Source organism: Rhamphochromis longiceps, linkage group LG20, assembly GCF_057381845.1.
Source record: "Rhamphochromis longiceps isolate RC_006_pf linkage group LG20, R_longiceps_female_GT1.1, whole genome shotgun sequence".
NCBI lineage: Eukaryota > Metazoa > Chordata > Actinopteri > Cichliformes > Cichlidae > Rhamphochromis > Rhamphochromis longiceps.
Window position 1 is genome coordinate 7,305,302 of NC_140576.1, and position 13,036 is coordinate 7,318,337.

General features: G+C 36.4%; 2 protein-coding genes across 5 annotated transcripts; one reads left to right on the forward strand and one right to left on the reverse strand.

The window, feature by feature from the left end:
* Positions 1 to 940: 940 nt before the first annotated feature.
* Positions 941 to 4,731, reverse strand: taf10 (TAF10 RNA polymerase II, TATA box binding protein (TBP)-associated factor). Of its 2 annotated transcripts, none has more exons than XM_085392580.1 (5): positions 4,352 to 4,731; positions 2,441 to 2,598; positions 2,262 to 2,326; positions 1,408 to 1,522; positions 941 to 1,262 (listed from the first exon to the last, which is right to left on the reverse strand). In XM_085392580.1, the coding sequence occupies exons 1-5, from the start codon at positions 4,476 to 4,478 to the stop codon at positions 1,173 to 1,175; spliced, it is 555 nt and encodes a 184-aa protein (XP_085248706.1). In that variant the 5' UTR covers positions 4,479 to 4,731; the 3' UTR covers positions 941 to 1,172. The 2 variants fall into 2 exon arrangements, with proteins under 2 accessions (XP_085248706.1, XP_085248705.1); XM_085392579.1 differs by having other exon boundaries at positions 4,346 to 4,729.
* A 461-nt stretch (positions 4,732 to 5,192) lies between these two features.
* Positions 5,193 to 11,057, forward strand: LOC146644830 (uncharacterized). Of its 3 annotated transcripts, none has more exons than XM_085394707.1 (14): positions 5,193 to 5,368; positions 5,653 to 5,761; positions 5,976 to 6,060; positions 6,136 to 6,209; positions 6,303 to 6,362; positions 7,176 to 7,283; positions 7,667 to 7,723; positions 8,083 to 8,213; positions 8,406 to 8,460; positions 8,569 to 8,661; positions 8,755 to 8,889; positions 9,457 to 9,558; positions 10,227 to 10,326; positions 10,599 to 10,741. In XM_085394707.1, exons 1-14 carry the CDS (start codon positions 5,355 to 5,357, stop codon positions 10,604 to 10,606), a joined length of 1,131 nt encoding a protein of 376 aa, XP_085250833.1. In that variant the 5' UTR covers positions 5,193 to 5,354; the 3' UTR covers positions 10,607 to 10,741. The 3 variants fall into 3 exon arrangements, with proteins under 3 accessions (XP_085250833.1, XP_085250830.1, XP_085250831.1); XM_085394704.1 differs by having other exon boundaries at positions 5,194 to 5,368; positions 10,227 to 10,388; positions 10,599 to 11,054; XM_085394705.1 differs by having other exon boundaries at positions 5,211 to 5,368; positions 5,660 to 5,761; positions 10,227 to 10,388; positions 10,599 to 11,057.
* Positions 11,058 to 13,036: the final 1,979 nt, after the last annotated feature.

Here is a 13,036-nt window from a genome sequence, read left to right on the forward strand (position 1 = left end):
TCGTCACCAAAAGCGCGATTGTACGGAAATAAATGATAATGGCGACATGCCTACTGATAGCAGCGTAACAAATGAACAGTTTATTTTAAAAAAAAAATAAATAAAAAAAGGCTGAATTTGTCTTTACTTCTACCTAAAAAACTGTCAACGAAATTACTGCATTTAGTAGTCCTTTCCATATCAAATTCATTAAGTGAGTATCAACTGGTAAGGTAAAGGTCTGGAACTTAGTTTTTCTTTTATTAAAATCTATACCATCTATAATCTCAAATCTATGCTTATAAATACAGCAGCAAAAAATCTTTCACACGTGAAATTTCCAATTTAGACTAATTATACAATACAAAATGAAAATGTTGGGGGTGTAAATCACTTGAATTCCAGAGTGTCAGTCCTGCTCTGGTATCTGACATTTGTGAAGAACATCACATAAAGCTGTCATGGGCCGCATCCATAAAGGAGGAAAAAAAAAAAAAAAAGAAAAAAAAAAATCACTGTTCACAAAAGTCCAGGAAAACTGATAATCTGACCTTCACCAAAAAACAAAGCCTTGTCTGATGGGTGCAGTAGGTTTCATGTGGCTCTAGCAAGGGCTAAGAGGAACTGTGTCGGCCAGGATGTATAGAGATGTAGCTGCATGACTGTAGTTCAGACAATATTTTAAGACAGCATTATAAATGAAACCTTATATACTTAAGCGAGGCTCCCAGTCTGAAGAAGCTTTGGAAGTGGGGAAGTTTCCAAAACGAAAATGATCCCAGACAGACCGACAATTACCAAAGTTGTTTTAAAGAAGAAAAAGGAGAAAGTTATGACAAAGTATGTCCCTGATCTGAATCCAGTAAAATACATTTGAAGAAATTTGAACTGTAAGGCAGAGGAACAAAAGTCATACAGAAAAGATTAGCTTAACTAATTTTGACACCTTTGTGGGAAAATGTTTCTGTTAAAGGTTTTATTTTCACAATAAAACATTTTTACAAATTAACAAATTGCAAAGACTGCGCCACAAAACAAATGACCAAATGCAAATTGACTGCAAAGATTTCTCAAAGTTGTTCTAACTCAAGGTGAGAAAAAAAAAAAAAATAGCAATACAGGTTGTCACAAACTCTGCTGTGCAAGCAGGCAGATAAGTACTAGCAATAGCAAAAAGCTCTAAAGAAATTGTTTTATGTAAAGTAATAAGGTTTCTTCACATTCACACCATATTCTGCGAGGGCAGGAGTCAGGTCCTCCATAGTCAATGTGTACTTCTTATCCTATACACGGGAGGAGGAAGAAAATTATCAGGAACAAAAATAACTGAAAGCAGATGAAACCTTCCTCTTCTAGCAACACTCACACAGCGCTCTCTAAATATTGTACATCATATTTAAAGTGCCTGTTAAAATTAGACAAGCTTACCTTTGTCTTACTTCTTGAGCTTCCTGAGGCAGTGCCTTTCATTTTGCAGTACTGCAGCGCATCATTGGCAATGTCTGAGATAAATTTCTGAGATGCGAGGGAGATCAGACGAATTCTATGCATGGAAAAAAGAAAATAATTAATGACTTCTTCCCTTAATGGTTTACAGCCTATCTGTATCCTTACTTTGAAAAACACCACACACATAAACCTCAGATTTTCTCTGATCTTGTTCGGAGTGATCACAAAGCTGACATTAAAGAGTCTTACAAGGTTAGAGATGTTGCATTTTGGTTAAAAGGTTAAAGCCAGTTTGTTTTAAGCAAATCTAATCAGCCAACACTCCCTTTAATATCAGAAAGCACAGTGCTACCTGACTAATACAGTATTAAGATAAGAAATGCTGTATACCATTGGGAAATTCTTTAAATTAAGCAGGAGCATAGAAATATTTGACAATACAGTCATCTATTTGTGACTTCAACATGTTCCCAATGCCAGATTACATTAATTTCCGACTCATTCAGTGCCTTGAACTCGGGTTTTTAATGGTGAACTCATATTATATAAAGGCTTTTAAGTCATAGGTTTGTTAAGTAAATTGGTGGCTATCAATCAAACCTCTGAATGTACCAACTGAGCAGCCTTATGATTTGTGCTGTTTGTTTTGTTAGTCACACTCATATCAGGATTATGTACTCCTCCATGCGTGCACACTGACAGACACAAAGCTGTTCCTAGTATACAATTTCCCAGTCTATTTAAAGGACACATGTATAGGTGGAGCCTTTTTGCTGTATTTAATGTCTAAACTGACAAGTCCATGACATTAGACCAGAATTGAGTGTACTCACATCCTTGGATCAGAAGCCTCAAAGCCAGCCCGGTTGAGGTAGTAGCCTGTGACTGCATCAGGAATCTGATGGGGGGGGGGGTTAATAACTACTTATGTATATGCCAATCAAGCACTGATTAAGAAACATTACTGTCAAAAACATGTGAAGATATGATGTAGCAGGGTTAACTGACTTACCGTGGGAGTGTACTCTTCCAGCTGCATGAGGAAATCAGCCAGTGGCGTGGTGGAAACAGCAGGCTTCACATCTCCATTGGTGATGCCACCAGGAACATACACTCCATTGGAAACAGATGTGTCTGCAGACGGTGTCACCACAGCCGATGAGGACGAAGCTATAAAAAGAGACATCAAGAAGGGTCTATTAAATGCTTGGAAAAAGGGTGGCTTTACCCCTCTGGAAAATTAGGCAAAAGGAGGCCAACTGAACTTCTTTAAGTTTGTGAAGACGTTTCACGTCTTATCCAAAAGCTTCTTCAGTTCAAATAACGAAGGTGGAGAGTCCCAGATATTTAAACCCTAGTGCAGAATGTCACCTTTGGAGATAATCGTTGACCTACTATTAATCGTGTGTGACATGACATGAGCCAAGGAGTTAAAAAAGGGAATGAGTCATTAAACCAGAGGTTTCAAGTGAAATTAAAGTGAGACCTTGCCCCTCCCTATCATGACCTATTGAGGTTACCTGAGGCAAGGGTTGAAGTGTCTGGAAAGGGATCTCAAGATAGCATTGAAGGTGGCAGCTTGTGTTCAGTGATGTTTGTTGACACAGGGCAAAGATGGCCTATTTTACTCCTCTTTCAAACCATCTGTTTTGTCAGTCCAAAATGTGAACATTTGTATCATCAAAAGAGTGTAGCTGTGCATCTGCACCTAAAGGATAAGTTGCACCTTTTGCCGCTTGGTTATTTGGCCAGTGGTGTTGAGGATTTAGGTAAACTTGATTAAATTATAAACACACATGAATAGGGTCAGATTTTGATATCCACCACAAAAAACTATCTGGACACAGTTTCATCTTTTAGCATGACAATGACGCCAAACATATTGCTAATGCATTAAAAAATACCTGGAAAGAAAAATATACAATTAAGCACTATCACTCATGGATCGGGATCCCAAAGAACAAACTTCAACTTTACTGAAGAATAGTTGGACCACCTTGACAGACAACATAGCAAAAGGCAGCCAACATCCAAAGAAGCTTTAGATGTCCTTCAAGAAGCCTGGAAAACTATTGCTAAAGACTACTTGGAGAAGTAGTTTCCCATTTTTACATAAAAATTAAATCTATCTTAAGGATGGGGCCAAAGGGTCTTTCACCATCTCACAATGCTGTGACTGCACCAATTCCCCAACTCTCACTGAACGGTACCCATGGCCATTAATTAATGATCATGACAATTTCTATATTAGTAATCAGGAAACTGACCTAACAGTTAGTCAGTTGTGTTAGTTTCAGTCTTTATGCAAATGTAATGTTCACAAGGTTGGGGACCCCACAGTCAGCTGAAACTGAAGACGTCACTTGAATGAGTGATAAAACATATCTCAACAGTCAGATAAATAGAATCAGAACTTTCTGTGACGACTTAAAGAACCTACAAGAAAGCTTGCCTGAGAGAATTCAAGCTCTTTTAAATAATAAAGGTGATCATATCAAATATTCACTTTATTTTCAAGCTTGTGAGAATTGCACAAACTGTTTTTACCTTATATACTAACATTTTTGCAATACACTGTACCCATTTCCAATCTTCCCTGGCAAAATATAAGGAAATCATGGATGGCTTGAGACTTTTGCAAATTACTGTACTAACAATCTAAAAATTGCTACAGTGGTTAAGTTAGTGATACGGACTTAACCTGAAACATGGTAGTTGGTAGGTTTTGTAATAAATATGTTTAAATCACTTTAGTGTAAGACGGCAGCCAGGTTAGTACGCGTTTCTCTCAGTCAGGCTTGGTAATGTTGACAAAGTCAATGTACATCGTGGAAAATTCCGACTTCCACAGCGAGATGAAATCATCAAATGCTCTCAGAATAATAACAAAGACAATAACAAAGCCACGTTACGTTACCATTACTTGTGACCGACGGGATGCTGCTCACGTTGGTTGTCGTATTATCATTGGCAATGCAATTACTTGCCGTTGACGATGTGGTAGAAGGCACTCCTGTTGTTACAGACTGATTTAAGTTGTCCATGTTCATGTTGGCGTTAGCTAACGAGCTAACCGTGGTTAACTAGCACCGAAATATGCAAAACACCACAAATCCGCGATTTATAGCTGTAAGACAAATATTTTACAAAATTCTGTTTTAGTATAACTCTACCCTTTAATTCAACGAAATGAATTACCAAAACTAAAAAAAAACTATAACTCGTAGCAGAAGTGTTCCTAAGTCCTTTGCAGTAAAACGCTGAGCCACCACTGTAAAGTAGATCGCTTCACGTGACCTATAGTCATCCTCTTCTTCTATGTGTTTTATTGCTGACTGCACACCGCCTCCTACGCCCCCTGCCGTAGCGGAGACTGTAGGTTATAAATTAATACACTTTCTTCGTGATATTTAAAGCATTTAATTCAGATTTGTTCAAAATTATATTGTACTCACAAATATAAAATGATTAGTGTGTAATTATGTCTTCCAATAAATTGATGCATTCTCATAAACTTAAAATGAATCCATTATGAAGACATGGGATCAGGCTCTGGCTTGAATAAGCAATCATGTTGCCCTGTCAGAAAATTCCTGTAAGAAATCAGCATTCAATTGATTGCAGTCTGCAATCTTTTGACATCTAGCGGTGCGATTTTATACCTTTAAACAGAGATTCACCTCTACTGGCGGTGCGAAGTGGTAGTTTACGAGGTGCACTGAATACAGCAGAGCGATCTCGTGAACACTGCAGGGGGCGTTAAGGGAGTGTCAGACATTTTCTCGGTTGATATTCTTGTTCGAAGAAGTGAGTCTCCGTTTTTGTGGTCAGTCTTTCACTGCAGTGGACTGTATGCTGAGCTCTGGACAAATTTTAGTCCCGTATTCGTCTGACCAACGCGGGAGACGGACGTTTGTGACAGTTGAATGGGACAAAACAGGTACTGACAGCCTTTATAAACGTGCAAGTTAAATTCTCCACAAACGTCGATTAACGACTTTCACAAAGTTCCTCTCGTCCCCTGTTCAATAATCACTCAGTTTAGTCCACTTTTAAATGATTGGCAATTTTGTGCCTATCTCTGTAGGTTTAACGTGTTTACATATCGCCGTATTAAGGGAAGTATCGTGCATCTGTAGAGGACTGCTCAACCTGTAATCTCACGATTATGTATTTTCTTCGGTTTTGTGGCGGTGTACCTACAAGCTTTAATTTGTATCAAAGTTCACAGGCTGGCAAAATGACTGCTCCTGTCCGTGCCATCGTGGTAGGAGGAGGATGTCGGGGTGAAATCTACTCCCAGTATGCGTCTATTCATCCCGAACGAATGAAGGTTAGGAGAGGCTTGTGTTTCTGAGGGAAACATTTGTCAAAACGTCAGCATGTCTTCGTCTGTCGAAAGGAAATAGCTGAAATCTGAAATTAGTCTCCTAATTATAACCCTTCTATGCTCAAGTCATTGATGCAAGCTGTTCCTACCAATGTCACATAGTAAGTTGTAATATTTAACGGGGCGTACCTTGATTTATTCACTTTGACCTCCTCAGGTTGTTGCAGTGGCTGATCCACGGAAATTTGCAAGGACCAAACTTCAAAAACAACACAAAATCGTGGAGGAAAACGTATTTGAAGGTGAGAGGAAGAGAGAAAAAGTGTCAAATCCTTATAATTATCTGCCTTGTCCTTACTGAGTCCTCTTTTATCCAGACTGGCAGGCTGTAGTTGAAAGAGACAAGTTTGCAGACGCTGTGTTAATTTGCACCCCAGATCGCCTCCATAAGGTAAACATTGTCTGCAGCAAATATTTATTGGTTTAAATTACTTTGAGATGTTCTTAAATTAATTATTATGGTGATCACATTTATGCTTCCTAGGAACCTGCTGTGGCCTTTGCAAAGAAGGGATACCATGTTCTTCTGGAGAAACCAATGGCAGTGAGTGTTTGTGGATGTTATTGATGAACTGATTTTACAGTAATAATGAATCCCTGATTTGCACCAAAAGTTTTATTGTCTGAAGTTTGGACACACAGTTTGATTTTAGCTTCTTTTTAAAAAAATACTTTTTAACTTGTATTGTTTAGAAAAATGGCCCATTGAACCTCTCTCAGACCATTTATTTTAGCATTCTAAAATCTGAGGCAGTGTTTGAACAACAGTATCAACATCAAGCAAAGATATTTTCTTCTATCTTGAAATTTGTATTTAGAGAAGACAGTTTAAAATATAATGTTAAAAGTAGTCTGTGTTTTCTTTTAATTTTCTTTAATGTGAACTTTATTAGTGTGTGCTCAAATATGGAACTTTACAGGACACCATAAACTGGCTAATACTTAGACATTTTTTATGTATCTGTTCAAAATTACAGATGGCAAGAAAGACCAGTGAAAATTTCAGGCTTATCTTGAATAGTGTTTTAAATATTAAATATCTTCAAATAGGTCTTTAATGTACAAAAAAAAAAAAACTTCTGAAAGTGGGTCAACAGATTATTTTTTTCAAAGAAAGGACATCTGGAAAAGTATTTGATACATGAAGCTAAATTTTTACAGCAATTGTTCTACGTGTCCAAACTTTAAAGCTTTAAAATCTGCTGATTTGAGCTAGAGTGACCCAACAGTTGTTTGTTTTAGTTGCTTTCACGATTCACTATTCTGAGCAAAAGCTTTAACAAAACCACACACCCTCAGTATTTTACATCAAACTGAAGCACAGCGTCCCTCTTTTAATGTCCCCACATGACTTCAGACAACTGTAGAAGACTGCACGGCGATCGTGGAGGCTTGCATTCAGAGCGGCGTGATGCTGTCCGTGGGTCACGTTCTCCGGTACGATCCAGTCATCCACAAGATAAAGGTGAGCATTTTCTAGTGCACTTTATCCAGCTGTGACAGTTTTCTTCAGCAGGTAGTGGAATCTATTGTGGGTTCAAACACTTAAACTTCATCTGCCTAAAATCTATAGGAACTCTTTCTCATTCAAAACAGCCACACATTTACAGAATCAGCAGGATTGAGGAAAAATAAGCAAACAGAGCACTCTTTTGTGTTTGTGAAAGTGCAAAAAAAAAAAAACCCATCAAAAACAGCATTTTAATCAAGAGTGCTGAGGCTGTTTTGACTTGATTAAGTCAAAACTACAATTTTCTCATACTTGGGAAAGTGGTAAAGAAAATTTACAAAATCTGTATGAGGGTTTTGCTGTTTTTTTTATTTATAAAAATAAATGGTCTTTTACAGAAGCTCATAGACGCTGGAGTCATAGGTGAAGTGATCCATATTCAGCACCTGGAACCGGTGAGCAGGCAGATACGATAGAAACAATAATAATAATAATAATAATAATAATAATAATAATAATAATAATAATAAATTATTATTATTATTACCATTGTTAAATTGAATTTAACAGACACATGTTGATTTTTCTTTTGTTGTTAATATTATATTGCAATATAAGACATAGTTTCATAATTAACATATTCATTAAGAAAATCATAATTTGGAGACATTTGCACATAGTTGTGGCCTGTGGACAAAATTTTGTAGCATTGTATGTTTTTGTTATGTTTTGGGTTTTTTCAGGGTTTTTAAAGTGTTATTCAATGTTAACATTTCTGCAGCATGGTTAAAAACAGAATCGATCTTTCTTCCAGGTTGGATTTTATCACTTTGCTCACTCGTTTGTTAGAGGGAACTGGAGAAACGAAGCAGAGAGCTCTTTTGCTCTTCTCACTAAATCTTGCCATGACATTGACCTCATACATCACTGGGCTGGAGGGCGCAGGTATATCATTAGACAGTAGTCAGTGATTAAACTCAAGGCTCAGTGTTCAAAAGTAAGATTTTCTTTCTCTTTTATTTTGGCCTAAAACAGCTAGAAAACTACATGTTTAGCCCAATTTTGTTGGACTAGAGGTAAATGGGGATGTTTTTTTGTGTAGTTTGATTATTTACTCTGGCAGTTTGTTCTTGGCAGGTGTGTGAAAGTGTCGTCATTTGGATCCGTCAGCCACTTCAATAAAGACAACAAGGTATGTTGTCTGTTCAGTGATCAAATGAAGATAATCAGTAGCCATGATGGGTAGAAATCTCTGTACTAAGCATGAATATAAAATGTGACGTTACTAGTTTTGTGTCAGCCAGCAGGGGCTGCAGATCGCTGCCTTAACTGTTCAGTAGAAAAAGACTGCCCGTACTCAGCATGCAAAATCTACTTGGACAGTGTGAAGAAGGTAAAAATTTCACCAATTTACTTTCATCATTTATGTACTTTTTTTATATACTTCTTATAAATAATTTTTGTGTTTTGTATGTTTGTGTGCTAGGGTCACACTGGCTGGCCAGTATCAGTCATATGCCCCAATTCACTCCCAGACATTGAGTCAGTAACAGAGGCATTGAAGACTGGACCGTATGGCCGCTGTGTCTATGAGTGTGACAATGATGTCTGCAGTAACCAGGTTAGAAAACACTGTGAAATCTGCAGCACTGACCCTTTCTGACTCAGTTATGCAGTATTAGGTTCCTATCAGGCATCAAAGATGCATTTAGAATATACAGAATATATTGTACTTCTACCTGCACCATTTTCATTATGTGTACTTTCTTTTTTCTTTAATCTCAACAAACAGTTATCTGCATATGAGTTAAAATAACTTAAACACAGTGAAATTTATTATTCATTTATTTATTTTTTAGCACAAGAAGCTTTCTGGTTTCTGCCGTTTTGCAGTTCTATACTGTACCTCTCATATTTAAGCAGGCTTTGTTGCAAGCAGGAAGATGGTGTGTGTGAGACTAAAAGACAGGTTGAATTTGGAGGACTGTAATTACAGAACCATTAGTTGTTGCTGAGATTAGTTTTTGTTTTGTAATTATGTGCATTTGCCCAAAATATTGGACATTGTCCCCATAGCTTAAATCAGCTGACTGACATACGAATTCCCAGACTGCACTTTGTTTATTTATTTATTTGGTCTGTGATTCTTTCCTTTTATCTCTTTTAACTTTTCTGATCTCCTGAGCAGGTTGTCAACATGGAGTTTGAAGGGGGTGTGACGGCAGCCTTTTCCATGGTGGCATTTACTGAGGAGATTTGTAAGCGAAAAACAACCATTTACGGCAGCAAGGTAGGACTGTAATTAATGTCTCTGGGAAAGATGAGAATGAGAGACTGAAGAAAATCACATAGAAACACATTAATTAGCAAATGAATTATATAAAAGTAAAAGTGTGAATGCTTACAGATACAGCAGGTAAGAAACATATATCACAGCACTGTTAATCCTTATAGACCCTGTAACAGTTCAAACTGTTAGAAGCATGTTATTTACTTCATAGGACAAAGGCACTCTTCTGCATCATAAAGCAGAACCGCAGACCAAAATCACCCATTCCATAATATGTTGAAAAATGGTTTAACAATGATATGTTATTATAATTAGGGATTTCCTGCCTCGTCATACATTCACAGAAATCTGTGTATTTCCATGTTTTTTTTTTATGACCATTTGATTTAAAAACTATTATATTTTAGCAATTCCTTATTTGATAAAACTGATTCAGTTGTTTTACAATACTTTCAATTTTGCTTTGGACACCCTCAAAAACAGGACAAAGTTTCAATATTCAGACAAAAACCTTGTTGATAAAACCAGTTCGATGAGCTATCATTCATACTACTGATGTGCGACTGATGAAATGATATCTCCTTGAATCTTTAGTATTTGATAAACATAGAGTTAAGTATTTTACTAAAATTCAGCTCTTTCCTACATAATGAACTGGGTCTTCTCAGGGCGAGCTCTCATGCAATGGCCACGAGATCCATGTGTTCAACTTCCTGACCCAGAAATCCAGAAAGCACACAGCAGACTACAACACTACCAGGCAGTTCGGTATGAGTGGACATGGTGGAGCAGACTACTGCCTTATGCATGCCTTCATTTCTGCTGTGGCAGTGAGTGCTCATTACACTTTTTTTTATTTTTTAAAATATCTAATTTTAGATAAGATTTGTTGTTGCTGAGTTCTACTTCCACTTGAGATTGTCTGTATTTGCTTTTCTTGTACCTGTGATGCAGGACTTAAAGGATGCATGTGTCGTATCTATGTGTATCTGCTCTGTGATGGCTAATTTTTGTTTTCATATATCTTTATATGCATACAGAACAATGATCCATCACTGATACGGTCTGGTCCTGTGGAGACACTGCAGAGTCATTTGCTGGTGTTTGAAGCTGAGCGCTCACGACTAGAGAGCAGAGTGCTGCACTGTGGGGACATTAAACAGAGCTTAAAAAAAAATACCTACAACATTTTTTTTTAGCATATTTTGTTATAGCTTCTTAATAAATCAGTGTAGTAATACCTATATTGTTAGTTATTGAACAAAACTATTAAACTTTCTCATTTGTCAATTACTAGATTTATATCCACACACTGACATATATAACAAGGACTTTTTTCTAGTGAAGCAAAGATGTCCTGAGAACGTATGATGATTAATGACAATGACACTCACTTCCTAAAATGATTACATAACTGATTCATGTCAGAAAAAGAAATATTAATTTCAAGGGACTGCCTGGTTTAATAAATGCTAAATAAAATCTGTTTTTAGTCTTGTGTCTTTAGTTTCCACATTTTTTTTTTTTTTTCTTCCACACACTATCACGCTACAAAGCCTGACACTAGTCTTGAGGCAGTAGGACATGGAAAATATGTACTATTTAAAGAAAAAAGTAATCTTGAATTTAATGGCAACCGCACTCAAATTTTGAGACTGTGTGTCACATCCAATCTTCAGCACCTGGACTCTTCTGCTCCAAAGCCATGCTATTGTAAGACATGCTGTTTTCCATCGCTTTGCTGAAATGTGAAACCTCTTCCATAAAAAAGATGTTTGGATGAAAGCGTATGATGCTCTGAAACCTGTAATCTTTTTTTTTTTTTTGGTCCCAATAATTTATTACATTTTGACATCAGGACAAATGGAGTACATGAGACCTCAGTTATTAATGAAAACATGAATTTCACAACTTATCACACCACTTTACAACTGCTCATTGAGGCAAATAGGTAGGGAAATATTGGGTGAATGATCGGGCACAAGCACAGGACTCTGTCAGATCTTTATGTAACAAGAAAGCTTATTTACACAACACCAAGACACTGAAGAAGTCACTTGGATGAGTGATGAAACGTTTCTTCCAATGAAAACGTTACATCCAGATGAACAGAATCAACGTTTGGGGATGCAGAACACCAAGTGCAGTAAAAAGTGATATTTTTTTAATTAAAAATAATTTTTTAAATGGAGGCTGTATGATAAAAAAAAGTATTTCTATACTATAAAATTAAAACAAAAAGACATTTTAAAGTGGCACATGGCAGCAGGTTTCCATGTAACAAAATTATGTTGTGATTCCATTTTTGCTATCGTTACCATTTAAAGTAACATAACATATATGAAACATAACAAGCAAAGGTCTTCACCATTTCAATCCAGAGCTTGGAGAGAAATTGACTATCACAGCGGTTGCAAAGCAAGGATTTACTAGCAAGCAGAAATTTGTTGGATTGCAAAACCACTGACCATCGACTGACAGCATGGGAAAAGTAAGTGCATGAATAAATGAATAAGTTCTTCAAGTCATTTGTTTTTGAATCAGGTGTTTAAACTTGAAATTCATATTTGCAAATCTAAAGATTGTACAATTTTTTTTTACATTCCTGCATTTTTTCTGTGCAGTCCTGTGAAAGGAAACCTTTTGAATCACTGTTTTGTTGTAACAAGAGTAAAAAGCATCTTTTAGTTATTGTATTTATTTTGAACCTTTAAAGCAGCTTGTGGTAAATATAACAGACACTCTGTCACGGTCCTCGGTCGGTGACCCAGTGTTTTGTGTTTTGTATTATTATTGTTATGAATTGAACTTAAATTTTTTATGATTTTTCATTGCTAGTCTCTTGGTTTTTGTTTCTGTATTTCTAGTTCTGTAAGCTCTTTAGCATCTCCTTATTTCCAGTCTTTACCTTTTGTTAATGTGCCTTCCCTCTGTTCACTGTCTTGTCTCTCTGTGCCTTTACTGTGGGACACAAATGTCTTGTTTTCCAGTTTCCTGAGACCTTACTTTTTTTAGCTTCTAGTTATTATGCTTTATTTTCTGTTACCCCTATTTCAGCTCTCTAGAGCGTAAGCTCGTTTAGTTCATCCCTCTGTGTCCTGCAAGTCCTGCATTTGGCACCTATCTCCTTCCTTCCACACAGCTGTAGCCTTTACACACAGTTACTGAATTTGACTCATTTAAAATTTTAAAGGTAAACAAAATAATAACCACTGACCAAATTTAAAAAAGCAAAACAAAACAAAAATAATATTAATAATGATAACAAAAAAACGCATTACAAAACTTAAATCTTCAGATAAAATGAACTGTTTTCATTTTGTTTATATCTATGTAAAAATGAAATATTTCTAATGCTCTGCTTTTTCCTTTAAATGTGGTGTCATATCATAATAAAAATTACTTGAAATGTGTATTGAAACAGAAAACATAAACCTACAATATATTTTTCACTACAGTTAACATTTTAATAACAGAA

What these genes read in the sequence shown, in the direction of transcription:
- LOC146644830 (XM_085394704.1), top strand. An exon ending in TTCATCCCGAACGAATGAAG is followed by an intron (nt 5,762 to 5,975) that starts GTTAGGAGAGGC and finishes TGACCTCCTCAG; the next exon opens with GTTGTTGCAGTGGCTGATCC. An exon ending in TTCTGGAGAAACCAATGGCA is followed by an intron (nt 6,363 to 7,175) that starts GTGAGTGTTTGT and finishes ACATGACTTCAG; the next exon opens with ACAACTGTAGAAGACTGCAC.
- taf10 (XM_085392579.1), bottom strand. Translation starts at nt 4,478, where the DNA reads ATGAACATGGACAACTTAAATCAGTCTGTAACAACAGGAGTGCCTTCT. An exon ending in CCCGTCGGTCACAAGTAATG is followed by an intron (nt 2,599 to 4,345) that starts GTAACGTAACGT and finishes CTCTTTTTATAG; the next exon opens with CTTCGTCCTCATCGGCTGTG. An exon ending in TGGAAGAGTACACTCCCACG is followed by an intron (nt 2,327 to 2,440) that starts GTAAGTCAGTTA and finishes CCCCCCCATCAG; the next exon opens with ATTCCTGATGCAGTCACAGG.